The sequence below is a fragment of the Phyllobates terribilis genome, unplaced genomic scaffold, assembly GCF_046119375.1.
Source record: "Phyllobates terribilis strain yellow unplaced genomic scaffold, ASM4611937v1 Scaffold_4__5_contigs__length_816908805, whole genome shotgun sequence".
Lineage (NCBI taxonomy): Eukaryota > Metazoa > Chordata > Amphibia > Anura > Dendrobatidae > Phyllobates > Phyllobates terribilis.
Window position 1 is genome coordinate 59713744 of NW_027362764.1, and position 16152 is coordinate 59729895.

The window sequence follows — 16152 nt, forward strand, 5'->3', positions numbered from 1 at the left end:
CTTATGTTTAACCTAATAAATAAATAATTTACAATAATAATAATATTAATAATAAGTACAATAATAGGGGTCCCCCCTATTTTTGATAACCGGCCAAGGTAAAGCAGACAGCTGTGAGCTGATATTATCAGGCTGGGAATGTCCATTTTTATTGGCTTCTTCCCAGCCTAAAAATATCAGCCCGCAGTCGCTCCAGAATTGGCGCATCACATGAGATGGTGCCGTGTCAATGGGGGAAATATTTACTGGGGTTGATGTCAGCTCTGTAGTGCCAGCCGGCATCAAGCCCAGAGGTTGGTAATGGAGACGTATCTATCTAGCCCCATAACTAAAATAAAAATGAAACCGTGTCCGATATACAAAAGTGGTTGCTGCACACAGGGAACAGAATTTAAAATTAATTTTATTGATCCTTTGTGGTCATACAAAAAAATATTTTACAAATGTGAAAAACAAAATCCGACAAAAACATAAAAATTAGACCCCATGTATTATAAAAAAAAAGATACTTATTTGAATATCCAAAGGATAACATTTTTTACAGGTTTTAATAGTGTATTTAAAAAAAAAAAAAGTTCCAGGTCCGGAATGAGGGAAAATGGCCTGAATAATGTAGCAAATCCGGAATATCACAAGACAAAAATATAACTTGTATGTGTAAGCAATATTGCCATAACATAAAGTGTATTATTTGAAGCTGTCATCTTTGCAAATATTTTCCCTGTACATTTTACTCTTATATATTTTTTCATAACTATCTACTAATCCAGATTTTTCATAATCTGGTACCATTTTCCTATAAGAGTCCTATAAGAGTCATAGCGAGCCTTTTCTATATGGCCATTATAGGGGGGCACCTTCTCTCTGGCCATCCTTTGTGATATAGCACTCCCAACTCTGTCAGACTCTGGCAGTCATGTAACGCTATATTTCTCCAGCAGCGGTTTTGGAATCAGAATGCATTTCCTATAACTACCACAAGGGGGTGCTTACTGACGGCAAATATATACAGATCCCATTGAAGTCAATAGTGGCAGCATGAATTTATATGCTGTGAGCTCCCCCTGCTGGCAGCTGCCTGGACAGCCTGAAAAGAGTTTAAACCCTTGTCCAATGTATTATCCATCTTTTATTCGAGCAAATACTTTGTACACAGGCAATAAAAGGATGAAAAAGTTTTTTCTTTTATAGATATCTATATAAATGATCTGCCTGTGACACCTTTGGGAATGAACTACCGATGCCATGTAGCTTCCTCCGGCGATCCAATTCACAGTGCCAATGCAGGTGTTAGCTGAACAGCTGAATGATACGAGGCAGACTGGTTGCTAGAGGATTAACGATGGGTTGAAATATATATTTTTTTGGCCACTGCAGCATTTTACCGCAGCAGCAGAATGCAGAATTGTCAATGTCCAACACCTACATCTATAGTAACAGGAGACTTGTGTCCAGTGTCTGCAATAAAGAATAGATGAATCTATGATTTTTTGCAATTATGGTAGTTTACAGTTCACAAAAATTGCTCCATATTAGTAACGAGGTGCATTAAGGCAAAAGTGGCAAGACCATCCTCTAATAAAAAGTGTGAGATGGTGTCCATTTGCTTGCATCGTCTGGCAAAATTGGTTGGGGGGCACATTGGCCACATGGTGCCTTCAATACATGCTTTTCAATGGCGTCCCAAAATGGCACCTGCTAAATCACTTTCAGATGTTGTCATTCACTGCTTTTCCTTTACACAAAATAAAATGTACAGGTACAAAAAAGTACAGGTGCTAAAGACACGGCACAATTATCACGAAGGATGAAGCACAGGGATACCTGTATATTTAGCTCATTCTCAGGCTTTCTGGTCTAAGGAAGTCTAAAAATTAGACAGGACTAGAATATTTGCCCCCATGAGTTGGAGGACCTCTTTAAACAAAGGGGGCCATAAGGCCAAGTAAGTGTAAAGTCATTGAGCAAATAATGCTGCAGACAAACCCCAGCACTGTCAAGTTAGAATTTTGTCTATTATTGATAGTCAGAAAAATTGATAAATAACAGATATAACTTTTTTTTTTTAATAAATGTGAATTGTCCCTTTAAATATGTGACATATACCATATTTAATATAAAGCTTAAAGGATTGTCACTGTTATAATATAATGTTTACTGTATATAAAATATGCATGACTTTGGAGATAAATATTATTTATAGTGCATATTGATAAAGATTTGGGATTAGATGAATTTAGGCCACGTTCACACTCAGTATTTGGTCAGTATTTTACATCAGTATTTGTAAGACAAAATCAGAAGAGGAACAATCAGAGGAAAAGTATAATAGAAACACGTCACCACTTCTGTATTTATCACCCACTCCTGGTTTTGGCTTACAAATACTGATTTAGAATACTGACCAAATACTTAACGTGTGAATGTGGTCTTATAATGCAACACTGAAAGAACTTGTCACCTCCCCTGAAATGTCTGTTTCAGTAAATTTGTGTACACCCTAGAAAATGACATTTCTAGAGCGTCTTATCTGAGATGCTTTTGTTGTGATGTTATTACTCCTGGAAATGTATGAATAAACTGACAACTGGGTGTTAAAATTCCCCTTGACAATAGGGTGTGTCCTTACTGAGTGTGACACTGCCAGCCCTGATTGGACAGTATGAAGTTGTATAGAGACACACCCAGTGCTGGTGACTCCCAGCTTGCAATTTCATCATAGATTTGCAGGAAGAATAACAGAGGGACTGCACAATTAAGAATTTTTTATGTAAGATGTTTTAGAGTTTTTATTTTATGGGTAACATAAATGTTTACAAATAAAAACATGTCAGGAGAGGTAACCCGCTGGAAATGGAATCTCATACGCATTATAACTGTATGTAATAGACATTAGCATAGAGACCCTTAAAGATTTATGATGATTTCCCGAAATTGAATTTGGGTCAATTCACTCAATTCTGCTTCCATTAAGGAAATGCAATGCCAATCGAATCTGCCAGGAAGGGGTAAAAAAAAACTAGTAAGCTCTTACTCACCTCTTCTCAGCCATCTCCTTACCTATCCTGCCACCACTGTTGCCTGCCTGGTCCTCCAAAAGACCCCTTTTCTATCCTATCCTCTCTCAAGTTTTTTTCTAATTCCCATGCGGTCACTTTGGAACATCGTGTGTCACTGACATTAAAGGAGTATTCTCAAGTTATTAAATTGCCTCAGTTAATTAGACAACATGAAAATAAGCAAGTTTGCAATTGACTTTCTTTTTCTATCTGCTGTCATTCTCATATGAGATCTTTTATCTTACATAGTGTACTGCTGGTTTCAAAATAGCTTGTCCACCAGAGCTTAGCATCCAAATATCTGCAGTAGTTACTTTCCAGGCTGAGGAGATAACTTCTAACATCGCAGTCAGCCCTAGCCCATTGATTTCTATACAGCTGTTAGCTGCTCACCTCCCTCTCAACTCCTAATCAAAGTTCCCTTATCAGTCGTGTACAATCACAATCCCCTGGCATCCAGCATCAGCAGTTTCTTGTGCTCTGGCAGGACTAAGCTCCCAACTAGTGTTGAGCGAATTTGTTCGGCATTTCAAATTCAGGATCGTGTTCGGGGTTCCGGCTTGTTCGCCCCCAAAAATCGACTCCGCCCATGAACATCCTTCATTTTCCACCTCTGCGTGGCGTGTACAAGCCGGAACCCCAAGCACGAACCCGAATTTGAAAATGCCGAACAAATTCACTCAACACTACTCCCGACCAGAACTGTTACTCATAGAAGAGCATCTGCCCCCGAAGCCACGAGGAAGTAAAGAGATTGCATAGCTCTGAGCTGCTCAAGAGGCAACTTAGAAATATCCCTTTAATGACTTGCGTTGTGCCCCATGTGGTCATCTGTGATACCACTCATGCCATTGATGTACATCGCTCCCCATGTGACCAAATGATGCCTTCCAGAGGACCAGGAAGGAGGAGAAAACCAAAAAGTATCCAATCAGAGGGCATAGCAGAGAGCAAATAAATGTGATGAGCTGTTTTTTTTTTAACCCTTCTTGGCCTTCAGAATTCAGAAGAATGGCAGAAAACTGGCCACCGTTTTTTGCTGGATTTGCATAAATTAAATAACCAAAAATTCATAACGAATTTGATTCCTTTAGTGTTAATCAGCTCATCTTTATATAACTGTTTGCTACCAATGCTGACGTGAGAGGGGAGTATAACTCATAGAATAATGTGAAGGGCGCCAAACTGAGTTTTGCTCCATATTTTATAAGCCCCATAACAACTAACGTCTGCTTAACACAATCATCTTGTCATCAGATGATAGCGGAGCACCCAAATGGGGGTCCAAAAGAGTCTGGAACCCCCACCCAGATGCCCTTACAAAAAGAAGACATTAGAACCCTTATCAACATTGGCATTGGCATTGTAGAGACGCTTTAGTCCTGCTTAGGTTCCTCCTGGTCTTGCTTCCAATCCCAAATAGAACCAGCATTTGTGGAGGGCGTCGTGTAAACCCAACCCTTTTGCTCCTGGGAAATGTAAAATTTGCCGGGATTATTTAAGAGAAAATCAGGACAGTCTTGGCAAAATTGGGATAGGTGGCTTGTAGGCATGAGTGTTCCTCAAGGGTATGGCCTGCGCCTTCTCCGACCAATCAAATGTCCACCAGATGTCCTGATCTCCCATTCTTTAAGAGAAGGACTGAAACCTTAGATCCTAACCCAGTGTAGATGTCACACATCATTATTTTTGGGTCGTTCTTTAAAGTGCTCATGGTCACGGGGACATGTTTGTTCTTTTTAGTATTGAAGTATGTCTGTGGATGGTCATATGTTTCAGCTGTCATTACTGGTCGCCTTTGATTTCCTTTCCCAGCCCTGGCGGATGTTTGTGATCCTCTGGTCCAGGCATGGCACAATCAGGATGAATTTCATGACCAGTACTGCACATGGGATAATTAATGAAAGCACAAAAGCTGGAGGGAGATACCATCGGTAGAAAGGTCCATAGATGAATCTGTCTCCGCCGTAGACAAGTGTATGTGCCGTACACAGCACCAAAGTCAGGTAGCCTAATTTTGACTGTAAATAATGTAATAAAACATAAAAAAAAATGAGTTAGTTCCAAACTTGAGAAAGAAAAACAAAAGAAAAGGAATAAAATAGAAGAAAAAATAATGAAAAAAATAAAAATAAAAATGATAATCTACATATACTACAATGCAATAAAGTAAGAAAACCTTTTAAAATATAAATCCATTCCCCATATGTAAGGGCAATGAATAAAAATGATTTTACTGAAATTAGTGAGCAATTCAAAGATAATGGCAAAGCCAATTTTCTAATCACAAATTCTAAAAAGGAACATGTATGGGATTATACAATGTGCTCACCTGTACAAAGCGAAATTCCCGCCAGTTGACAGCATTGCTTACTGATGGCAGCGATGTGATGCCTAATAAAGTGTAAAAGAAAAATCCTAATATGCCCAATGCCACGTAGGAGTCAGAAAGCCAGGCATAGTAGTTTCTGAATGGGTATGTATCATTGCTTTTTATCTGAAAAGAAACAATAGGGGCAATTATGATTTCTAGAACATTTTTAATGTGACCATCATAATTGTAATCTCAGACACCTTCCACTTCCCCCTTTCCCTGAGATATTGTCTTTGACTACTACAACTATGTATCAAAATTGTTAATGAAGCACTTACCGTATGTAAAAAGTATCATCTATACATTTTACTAATCAAAAGGTTATCAGTTATTGTACAGAAGGGGGAGGAGGTGAGCTGTGATGTCACCTATTGTGAATGCTAGATCCTGTGTTATCTACTGTATATAGCGGTGTTATCAGTCATTGTACAGGAGGAGGAGGGGGTGAGCTGTGATATCACCTATTGTGAATGGTGGATCCTGTGTTATCTACTGTGTATAGAGGTGTTATCTGTCATTGTACAGGAGGAGGAAGTGAGCTGTGACATCGCCTCCTGTGAATGGTGGATCCCACGTTATCTACTGTATATAGAGGTGTTATCAGTCATTGTACAGGAGGAGGAGGTGTGCTGTGACATTACCTATTGTGAATGGTGGATCCTGTGTTATCTACTGTATATACAGGTGTTATCTGTCATTGTACAGGAATAGGAGGAAGTGAGCTGTGACATAACCTACTGTGAATGGTGGATCCCATGTTAACTACTATATTTAGAGGTGTTATCAGTTATTGTACAGGAGGAGGAGGTGAGCTGTGACATCACCTATTGTAAATGGTGGATCTTGTGTTATCTACTGTATATAGAGGTGTTATCAGTCATTGTACAGGAGGAGGAGGAGGTGAGCTGGGACATCACTTATTGTGAATGGTGGATCCTGTGTTATCTACTGTATATAGAAGTGCTATCAGTCATTGTACAGGAGGGGGAGGAGGTGAGCTGTGACATCACCTATTGTGACTGGTGGATACTGTGTTTTCTACTGTATATAGGGGTGTTATCAGTCATTGTACAGGAGGAGGAGGAGGTGAGCTGTGACATCAGCTGTAGTGAATGGCGGATCCTGTGTTATCTATTGTATACTGTATATGCCATTGTAATCCTGCCCTTGATCATAATGAGACTGCTGAAAAGTCATCTGTATAGAACAGGAAATATCAAACTATTATGAGATTTTAGGATACTTTAAAATATAGTGACTTTACAAATGAAACAATATCACCAAAATTAATAAAAAATAAGGCAAAAATTTAAATGATGCTATTTTTTGATTATATGGTCCCTTTAAAGGGCATTTTGCAGCTGGCCACATATGTTTTTTCAGGTATCCCTAAAGTAAAAATATAATAAAACATGGGAACGGGCGACAATAAAATGCATCCATACAGTAGAAATTATTGCAAACTTTATCGTGAACTCTACTTTCTTTTTAGGATTCTCTGGTGAAGCCCATGAATGTTACAATGTACAACCTGCAAATATTTGGGGTCTGGTTATACTATAGTATACGCACTGATTACCTGTTTGGCTAGATAGTAGTCTGCCCACCATCGTACATAGTACCGAATTGGCATAACCAAGGTGTAGATAGCATGTAGAAAAGCATACGCCAAGGCTATAAGTCCCAGCTGTTTTCGGCAGAGCATCCATTGGTCCAGCCATTTGGGGAAGCGGCTATATTTTGTGCCTTTATAGAGCTGGATGATAGCAGCAATGATTCCCGCTAGGTAAACTAAAGCTAGAAGAATAAGGGACACAATAGGGAACACCCTGTTAGGAATCGATATGGCAAGAAGATAGGAGGTGTCTTCTTTTCTTTCAGCCAAGGGATGAAACACTTCAGTCACCAAGCAATAGAGGAAAATCAACACTGTGAATCCGGCACAGATGTAACATGGCAGTCTCCACATTGGAAACAGTTGTAATGGGTAGTTCTCTATCTCGTTGGCCGCCAGTAGAGATCCTTGGTCCAGCGGCGTAAGTCCAAGAGAACGGGCGATCTCCATAACTTCTTCCTTTGCCTTGTTGTTGTCACCGCAAATCAAAACCTGTTGTGAGAAAAGTCCACGTTTCAAGATTGTGTAATCATGAGCGTCTACTTTGATATATCTGAGATATTTGGGATATGGCACTCAAATAAAACTTGTTTTCCATTAGACCCAGAAGCATCGGCTATGCCCAAAAGATGGCAAGTTATCCCATTGTGAGAGGACCCTTCTAACTTTTTAGAAAGGTCGTCCTGATTTAATTTCCTTGCATAACTCATTGAGTTTGCAAATTGACATATTGCAATTAGAAACTCCTCTTAATGATATTGTCAAGTGTAGAAAACCCATTTTCAAACATCATATTAGGAAATATTGAATTACAGTGATACCTTGACTGAGGGCATCTACTTACCAATTTTCTGAGAGACGAGCTGTCGCTCAATTGATTTATTGTTTTATGATGCGAGTCGAGATCTGAGTTAAGAGCTAGTGAGTTTATGATAATCACCACGTGCCATACAAGCACCTCTGTCATTGCTGTTGCACTTTTGACCTTTCCTTTTGTTTAATTTTCCTGGGGTGGATTCTATTGTTATTTTTTAGCACTGCATTCTGCATGTGTGGCACCCCAGGGGTCTGGTTACCACAGTAATAGAAATATTACGTCTGAGAGCAAGTGGGAGGTTTCCTGGTCAGGAGCCCTTAAACATGCAACACCTCCTGTCCCAGACCAGATAGGGGAGGAACCTGCCCTATATAAACTGGATCTGGGGTGGGGTTAGTGAGTCAGAGCCTGGAGTTAGTTCCAGACACAGGGAAAGTAACAGCGAGGAGCTCTGTAGGAGCAGGAGCTGAAGACCAGGGACTTGAGCTAAGCGGAGTTCGTCCTGGCAGAAGACGCTAAGAACCGGACACATGAGTCCGAGGCTGTGGGGACTTATATATACCCAGCAGCAGAAACCCGCCGGCAGGGGATTTCATGTCCTCTGGCCATAGAAGCCCGGAGGCTCAGTCACGAGCAAGGGACCAGCACCGCCATCGAGGAGCGGGGGCTATCAGAAGGCCCCAAGTCACCAGCCATACGGGTGAGCACCACACGGTACTTCCACGCTACTTCCACTCGCTTACAGCAAGGTAGCCAGGAAGAGTGCAGATAGACGGGGAGGCCTACAACTCCACCTGGCCAGGGGAACTCCAGTTTGCTCAAAGACTGACCAGGCCTCTTATGCTAGCCAGTACTCCCGGGAGGGTCTGCCTTATCACCATCAGTAAAGACCCTGAACTGCACTGCAAAGACTCTGAGTCGTTCCTGCTGCGCTCGTGCACCATAATTCCCATCATCCACACTCACTATCCTGAGGCTATACTCCTCCCGTGGGGAGTTATACTACCCTCTGCTGCCCTCACAACATCAGCCTCAGAGGTCTGCTCAGCAGCGGCGGTTCTCAGTGACCGCAATCCACGGGTGGTGTAGTCTGACATTGCATTATACTGATACAGAGACTGCCACAACCTGGGTCTGACCCCCCTGAGCCACGGGACCGGGTCGCCACTACTACTCCCAGCATTGCCCTGAAGCCCGGTCTCGAGTGCCCCACGGCCCAGGGGGCGAGTCACATGCATTTGACATGGGGCTGTACATGGGATAATGGTTATTTTTTGCTTTATGCTTCTGCTATTTTTTCTGTGGCAGTACTGTATGTTATTTCACATGTGCAGCAATGTATAGTATACTGTATTATTATGTACACACTCTGACTCTTTGGAGTGTTGGCTTTAGGGTTCAATATTTGCTAATTTTATATGTGAGGATGATTAAGTGAAGTTATTAAAAAATAAAAATAAATAAATAAATAAATAAAAAAAAGTACAGAACAATAGTTACACGTTTAATAGTTTTTCATATAGTACATTACTGTATTTGTTAATAATAAAGTTAATTTTTTTTATTTAAAAACACCTAACACGAAAAATTGGTGTGGTTTTTCGGGGGCTGGAACGGATTAATAGCATTTCAATTCATTTTAATGGGGAAATTTAATTTAATATAAGAGAAAATTAAGTTAAGAGCTCAGTCATAGAACGAATTAAACTCATAAGTCAAGGTATTACTGTAATAGAGTATTTTACTTATTCAGGACCCTCATCTCTTGATCAGAATGGAGTTCGGTTGTAAAAAGTGCCTCTTACTCTGGAGGACCTGTCATGTCCTGCATTATACATACAACGCATTGATATGAAAGGCAGTGTGTAATGCTTCACTTTTCAAGTTGTGGTGCTACACGAAAATGTAACACTTACTGTTGACCCCAAATGATGAATATCCACTCTGTGTATTGGTTCTTTTATTGTGTATTAATTTATCTAATTTTATAAGCTGTTTCCTTTGCGCGCTCACAACTTCAGGGGCTTGACCTGCTTCTATAGCTCTACGGCCTCTTTCTCCTCCTGGTGTCATCCTCCTGCCAGTGATTGACAGGTCACTCTTCTCTGTGACCTGTTCCACTGGCCAGTGCTGTAATTTTGTGGGATGAGGCACATGTTCATTACTGTGCTGATGACATTGCGAGAGCTGGAAAATCCATCTGTGCATGTGCCACCTTTGGGAATAATAGTACATGTGCAAGATGTCAGCCTCTGTGACCTGTTTTCCCGCCTGAGATCTTACGCAGGTGCCATCATTCCCGGTGGCGGCACATGTGCAATTGAATATTGCAGGTCTCGCAAAATAATCAGGATGTTACTGCACATGCGCTACCTCTGTAATGACGCTGCCTGTACAAGATGTTGGCCGGTGGAGCAGGTCACAGAGATGAGTGACCTGTCAATTACTGGCAGGAGGATGACACTGGGAGGAGTAAGAGGGCGATAGGACAGAGAGCTGAAAAGTGCAGGCCAAGGTCCTAAAGTTGTGAACTCATTTACATAAGAATTTGCCAATGGATTACAAGTAGTGATGAGCGAGCATGCTCGCTATTGCTTGGTGCTCGCCCGAGCATCTCACTGCTCGAGGTGCTCGGCGCTCGCCGAGTATTTCCGTGGTTGCTCAACGGGAGCTTGGGTCCCCTCCCTGCATGTTTGGCGCTCATTAGAGCGCCAATCAACATGCAGGGATTGCCTGCCACTCACTGTAATGCCATGTTGGTTGTGGCATTACAGTGATTGGCTGGCCGCATAGGGTCATGGGGTCTATATCAGACCTGGCACCGCCATGTTCGTCACAGTCACTCCGGAATTAGACAGTGTAGGGAGAGGTGCTGCTGCGTCAGGGAGAGATTTGCTTGTGTATTAGGTAGTGTAGGGAGAAAAACTGTACATTACACATATCCATCTTAACAAACAGTCCTTTTGAGGACTAACTAATCCATCTGCAGAGATATCAGGCAGGCAGTGTATATAGGCAGGCAGGCAGTGTATATAGCAGACTGCAGTGCATATAGCACAAGAGGCTCCATTCCAATTCTGCCTTCTGCTGCTGTTAGATATTTCTATACAAAGGCCCAGGTCTCAGGGGCCAGAAATACTTTTTTTTGGATCTTAAGCCTCATAAAAAGCAATCCAGAGAACACCGTTTTTCTGCACCATTTGCTTGTTGGCATTGAAGAATACAGCCAGGTCCTTTCCATATTACAACGCTAAAAATCCAGAAACTGTGTTTTCTCCGTCAAACGGATCACATATACGTTGTCAGAAAATACTGCCATTTCTGGCCTCCATTAAAAATTTCCGTTAGTTTGTCAGTGAAGCAATTCACAGCAGTTTGCTGTTCAAACTACTTATCTACAGGCCAGGTGTAGCATCGGCGTCTCTGCCCCCTTACCGCCGCGGTCCTGCTCCGGCGTCTTCCGGCCTCTCTACAGCTGCTGCTGGGGCACGCAGCTTCCCTGGCAATGTGCTTATTGCGCGTGCGCGCTCCCTCCCTCTTAAAGGGGCAGCGCGGTCCTAAAAAGTCCCCGGCCAATGGCCGGAGGACTTTCCCTATAAAAGGCACCTCCTCCAATATGGAGGTGCCCGTGCAAGGTTGTTGCTTTGTGATTCTTACTTTGCTTCAGCCCTCAGGTTCTCTGCAAGTCAGTCCTGTTCGCCAGTCTGATCTTCAGTCCAGTCCACCAGCCTGACTACTCTCCAGCCTGACAATCTGTCTTCAGTCCAGTCCGCCAGTCTGTCTATGGTCTCTGCCCGCCTGCTTACCTGGAAGCACCTGCCTGTTACCTGCCGTGCCTGCCAGCCTGCATTACCTGAAAGCACCTGCCTGTTACCTCCTGTGCCCACCAGCCCACATTACCTGGAAGCACCTGCCAGCTACCTTTTGTGCCCGCCAGCTTGCCTACCCGGAACACACGCCTGACTATTCGCCTAATCAGCCTACTTGTTTACCCAGACCACCCGTCTGCCTGCCTGCCGAAGCTCATCTGCTGTACCGGTCAGTCTCAGCCATCTGACCCGTGGGTGTCACCTGCTCTCTTACAAGGTCGTCCCCAGAGTAGCACCTGGTCCCTCTGCTTGGTCCTTCCCTGGTCACTGAGTCGTTAGCCGCCGTACGACCTAGGTCGGTCTGAGTTGATACTTAGTTACGCCCCTCTGGCCCCTCCTTGCACCGCAGCACAGAGGTTCCACCACCCGGATCTGTAACAGTTTGCATGGGCCATGGAATCCGGTGGCCCCCAGGCTCTTGGCTTGCTGACCTGTACCAGGAGGTTTTTTGTCAGATATCCCAACAGGAAACCATCCTGACCTACCTGCGGTCTGTCAACTCCCGCCTGGACACGCTGCCCATCCCACTTGTGTCCGTCTCGAGCCGAGCGGCACCTGCTCCGGTGGACTACTACTAGTACCATGGCATCCGGTCCTGGTCCCCGGCTCTCTGTGCCCCCACGTTTTGGCGGTGACAACGTCTTATATCAGGGTTTTCTAAACCAGTGGACGCTGCACTTTGAACTTCTGGCACATCAGTTTCCCTCCTACCGGGCCAAGGTGGCGTTCATCATGTCTCACCTCACCGGGAAAGCATTGGCATGGCTAAACCCTCTATAGGAGAGAGGGGATCCCCTGGTGTCCGATCTTCCGGCTTTCCTCACCGCCTTCCAGAAGGTCTTCGATGAGCCCGGACGAAAGACTTCTACTGTCTCCTCTCTTCTCCGTCTCCACCAAGGGAGTCTCACCGTGGGCCAGTATGCCATACCGTTCCGTACCCTCACATCTGAGCTTGCCTGGAACAACGAGGCCCTGGTGTCCACCTTCTGGGAAGGCCTTTCCAGACGGATCAAGGACGAGCTAGCCGGTCGGGACATTCCTTCCACCCTGGACGACCTGGTGTCACTAGCTACCCGGATTGACATCTGTTTCTTGGAACGAGTTAAGGAGACTACCCGGGAGAGAAGATTTCCTCGTCTCGCTCCTGTTTTCCAGATGCCTGCCTCCCAAAGAGCTATTCTGGGCATGCTTGCCCAAACCCATGCACATTGACCAGACCAAGATGGTCAAGTCTCGCCAAGAGACGCGCCGAGCTGAAGGGAGCTGTTTCTACTGTGGCAGTAAGGAGCATCTGATCCTTTCCTGTCCAGTGAAGCCGGGAAACTCCAGTGTCTAGGACCGCTCAGAGAGGTCATCCTAGGCAAGAGTAAATCCTCTTCATCCTTGACTCTATCCGTTTGTATTTCCTGTGGATAGATCCGCTTCTTTGAAACCGCCCACCTGGATTCTGCAGCCGCTGGGAATCTCATTTCTCAGTCCCTTGTGGAGAAGTATCAGATTCCTACCAAACGTCTGGACGAACCATTGGCAGTCGCTTCCATGGATGGGAGACTCCTTCCGGTGACCATCTTGCTCGTCACATAGCCGGTGACCCTTCAGGTGGGAATGCTGCACTCGGAGAGGATCTCCTTCCATGTGCTATCTGGATTCTCTCACTCCCTTTTGCAAGGTCTACCCTGGCTACAGAAGCATGAACCCGTCCTGAATTGGCGATTTGGTGAGGTGCTCTGTTGGGGGCAGGATTGCCATGAGACCTGCCTGGTTCCGGTTCGCCCGGCTCGACCTCCGTCTACTCCGGCTAATCTACCTGGTCTGCCAGCACCCTACTGGTCCTATGCGGACGTCTTCGACAAGAAGGAGACTGAGACACTACCACCTCATAGGCCGTATGATTGCCCCATCGACCTGGTACCGGGTGCTTCTCCTCCCCGTGGGCGTATCTACCCCTTGTCGCTCGCTGAGACCCGGGCCATGTTTGAGTACATCGAGGAGAATCTTGCTAGGGGATTCATTCAGAAATCTACTTCCCCGGCTGGAGCAGGATTCTTCTTCATTAAAAAGAAAGACGGCTCGCTACGGCCGTGTATCGATTACAGGGGCCTAAACCAGATTACCATCAAAAATAAGTAACCCCTGCCTCTCATCTCGGAGCTGTTCGACCACCTTAAAGGCGCGAAGATCTTCACCAAGCTCGATCAACGTGGGGCGTACAATTTGGTCCAGATCCGCCAGGGAGACTAGTGGAAGACGGCTTTCAACACTGGGGATGGTCACTATGAATACCGCGTCATGCCCTTTGGTCTCTGTAATGCTCCAGCCGTCTTCCAGGAGCTAGATAATGACATTTTCAGTGACCTCTTGTATTCTTGTGTAGTGGTATACCTGGACGATATCTTGGTCTTCTCTCCGGATCTGCCCTCACACTGGAGGAATGTTCGTCAGGTTCTGCTAAGGCTCCGGCAGAATCGTCTCTACGCAAAATTTGAAAAATGTCTCTTCGAGCAGACTTCCCTTCCATTCCTTGGATATATCATCTCCGAGACTGGTCTTCGGATGGATCCCGAGAAGGTTTATGCCATCTTAAAATGGCCCCGACCAGAGGGGTTGAAGGCGATTCAGCGACTCCTGGGCTTCACAAATTATTACCGTCTCTTCATTCCTCACTTCTCCTCCCGGTCCGCTCCCATCTCCGCGCTCACCCGTAAGGGAGAAAATCCCAAGGAATAAACTTCCGAAGCGGAGGAGGTCTTCGTCTCCTTAAAACAAGCTTTCTCTTCCGCACCTGTGCTGCACCGTCCGGATTGCAACAAGCAGTTCTTCCTGGAGGTTGATGCCTCCTCCTCCGGAGCCGGAGCGGTGCTCACCCAGAAATCCCCGTCCGGGAGAATGGTAACCTGCGGCTTCTTCTGCAAGTTCTTCTCCTCGTCCGAGCGCAACTGCTCCATAGGAGATCGTGAGCTGCTTGCCATCAAATTGGCGCTGGAGGAGTGGCGCTACCTGCTGGAAGGGGCTCTGCACCGGGTGATCGTCTACACAGATCACAAAAACCTGGCCTACCTACAAAACGCCCAGAGACTCAATCCCCGTCAGGCCTGGTGGTCTCTGTTTTTTGCCTGATTCTGCTTTTCTCTACATTACCGCCCTGCGGACAAGAACGTTAAAGCCGACGCTCTATCTCACTCTTTCCTGTCCTCCGACCAAGAGGAGGAGCCTCTGCATATCATCGACCCCTCCAGTGTAATGACTGTGGCCCCATTTGACCTGTCTCGTCTTGCACCTGGTAAGACTTTTGTAGCTGTTCTGGATCATCAGAAGGTTCTTCTCTGGGGTCATTCATTCAAACTAGCTGGCCATGCAGGCCAGAGAAAGACCTTCCTGCTCATCGCCCGGCATTACTGGTGGCCTTCTCTACGCAAGGACATTTCGGATTTCGTCACGGCTTGTTCCTCCTGTGCCCGCAACAAAGTTCCCAGGCATATTCCCGCCGGCCGTCTCCTACCTCTACCCGTACCTTCCGCTCCGTGGCAACACATTGCTATGGACTTTATTATGGATCTCCCTGTTTCTGCCAGTTGTACTGTCATTTGGGTGGTCACTGACCGCTTTTCTAAGATGGCCCATTTCATCCCTCTGCCTGGTCTCCTGTCCGCATCTGTGCTGGCTAAGGACTTCATTCTTCACATCTTTCGTCTCCACGGCCTACCCCTCCACATTGTGTCTGATCGCGGGGTCCAGTTCACTTCGCGCTTCTGGAGAGCTACGTGTAAACTGCTGGATGTCACCCTGGATTTCTCTTCTGCTTATCATCCTCAGTCCAATGGTCAAGTGGAATGTATCAACCAGGTCCTTACCAGCTTTCTCCGGCATTTCGTCAATGCTCACCATAACGACTGGGTTGAGCTCCTACCATGGGCCGAGTTCTCCTATAACAACCATGAGAGTGAGTCTTCTTCCAAATCCCCGTTCTTTGTGGTCTACGGTCAACACCCCCGGATTCCGTTTCCCGTCTCCGCTTCTGTGGACAATCCTGCCGCGGAGTCTCTGGTCAGCGAATTTTCTACTATTTGGGAAGACACTAGATCCGCACTTATTCAGTCCTCTGAGCAGATGAAGAGACATTCCGATAAGAGATTTCTGGATCTGCCTCAATTAAGTCCGGGAGACAGGGTCTGGCTCTCCTCCAAACATGTTTGGCTCAAAATACCTTTGTATAAGTTGGGTCCGCGGTTCATCGGCCCGTTTGAGGTTCTCATGCAAATCAATCCCGTGGCTTACAAGCTAAAACTCCCGGCCACTTTACGGATTCCCAACTCCTTCCACGTATCTCTCCTCAAACCAGTTGTTCTTAATTCTTTTTCTGACGATCCAGGTACCACTCCAGCTCCGGTCTCCGCTGAGGACGTCTATGAGGTAGAGAG

General features: G+C 45.2%; 1 protein-coding gene across 1 annotated transcript in view; it reads right to left on the reverse strand.

Moving 5' to 3' along the window:
- Window positions 1–385: 385 nt before the first annotated feature.
- Window positions 386–16152, reverse strand: part of LOC141264959 (metalloreductase STEAP4-like) — a 30222-nt gene continuing 14455 nt past the window's right edge. The window contains exons 3-5 of the mRNA XM_073677410.1: window positions 7013–7540; window positions 5392–5556; window positions 386–5080 (exon numbers count right to left, since the gene is read on the reverse strand). Of these exons, the coding sequence (XP_073533511.1) occupies window positions 4835–5080; window positions 5392–5556; window positions 7013–7540 (939 nt within the window). The 3' untranslated portion in view covers window positions 386–4834. The remainder of the gene's footprint in view (window positions 5081–5391; window positions 5557–7012; window positions 7541–16152) is intronic.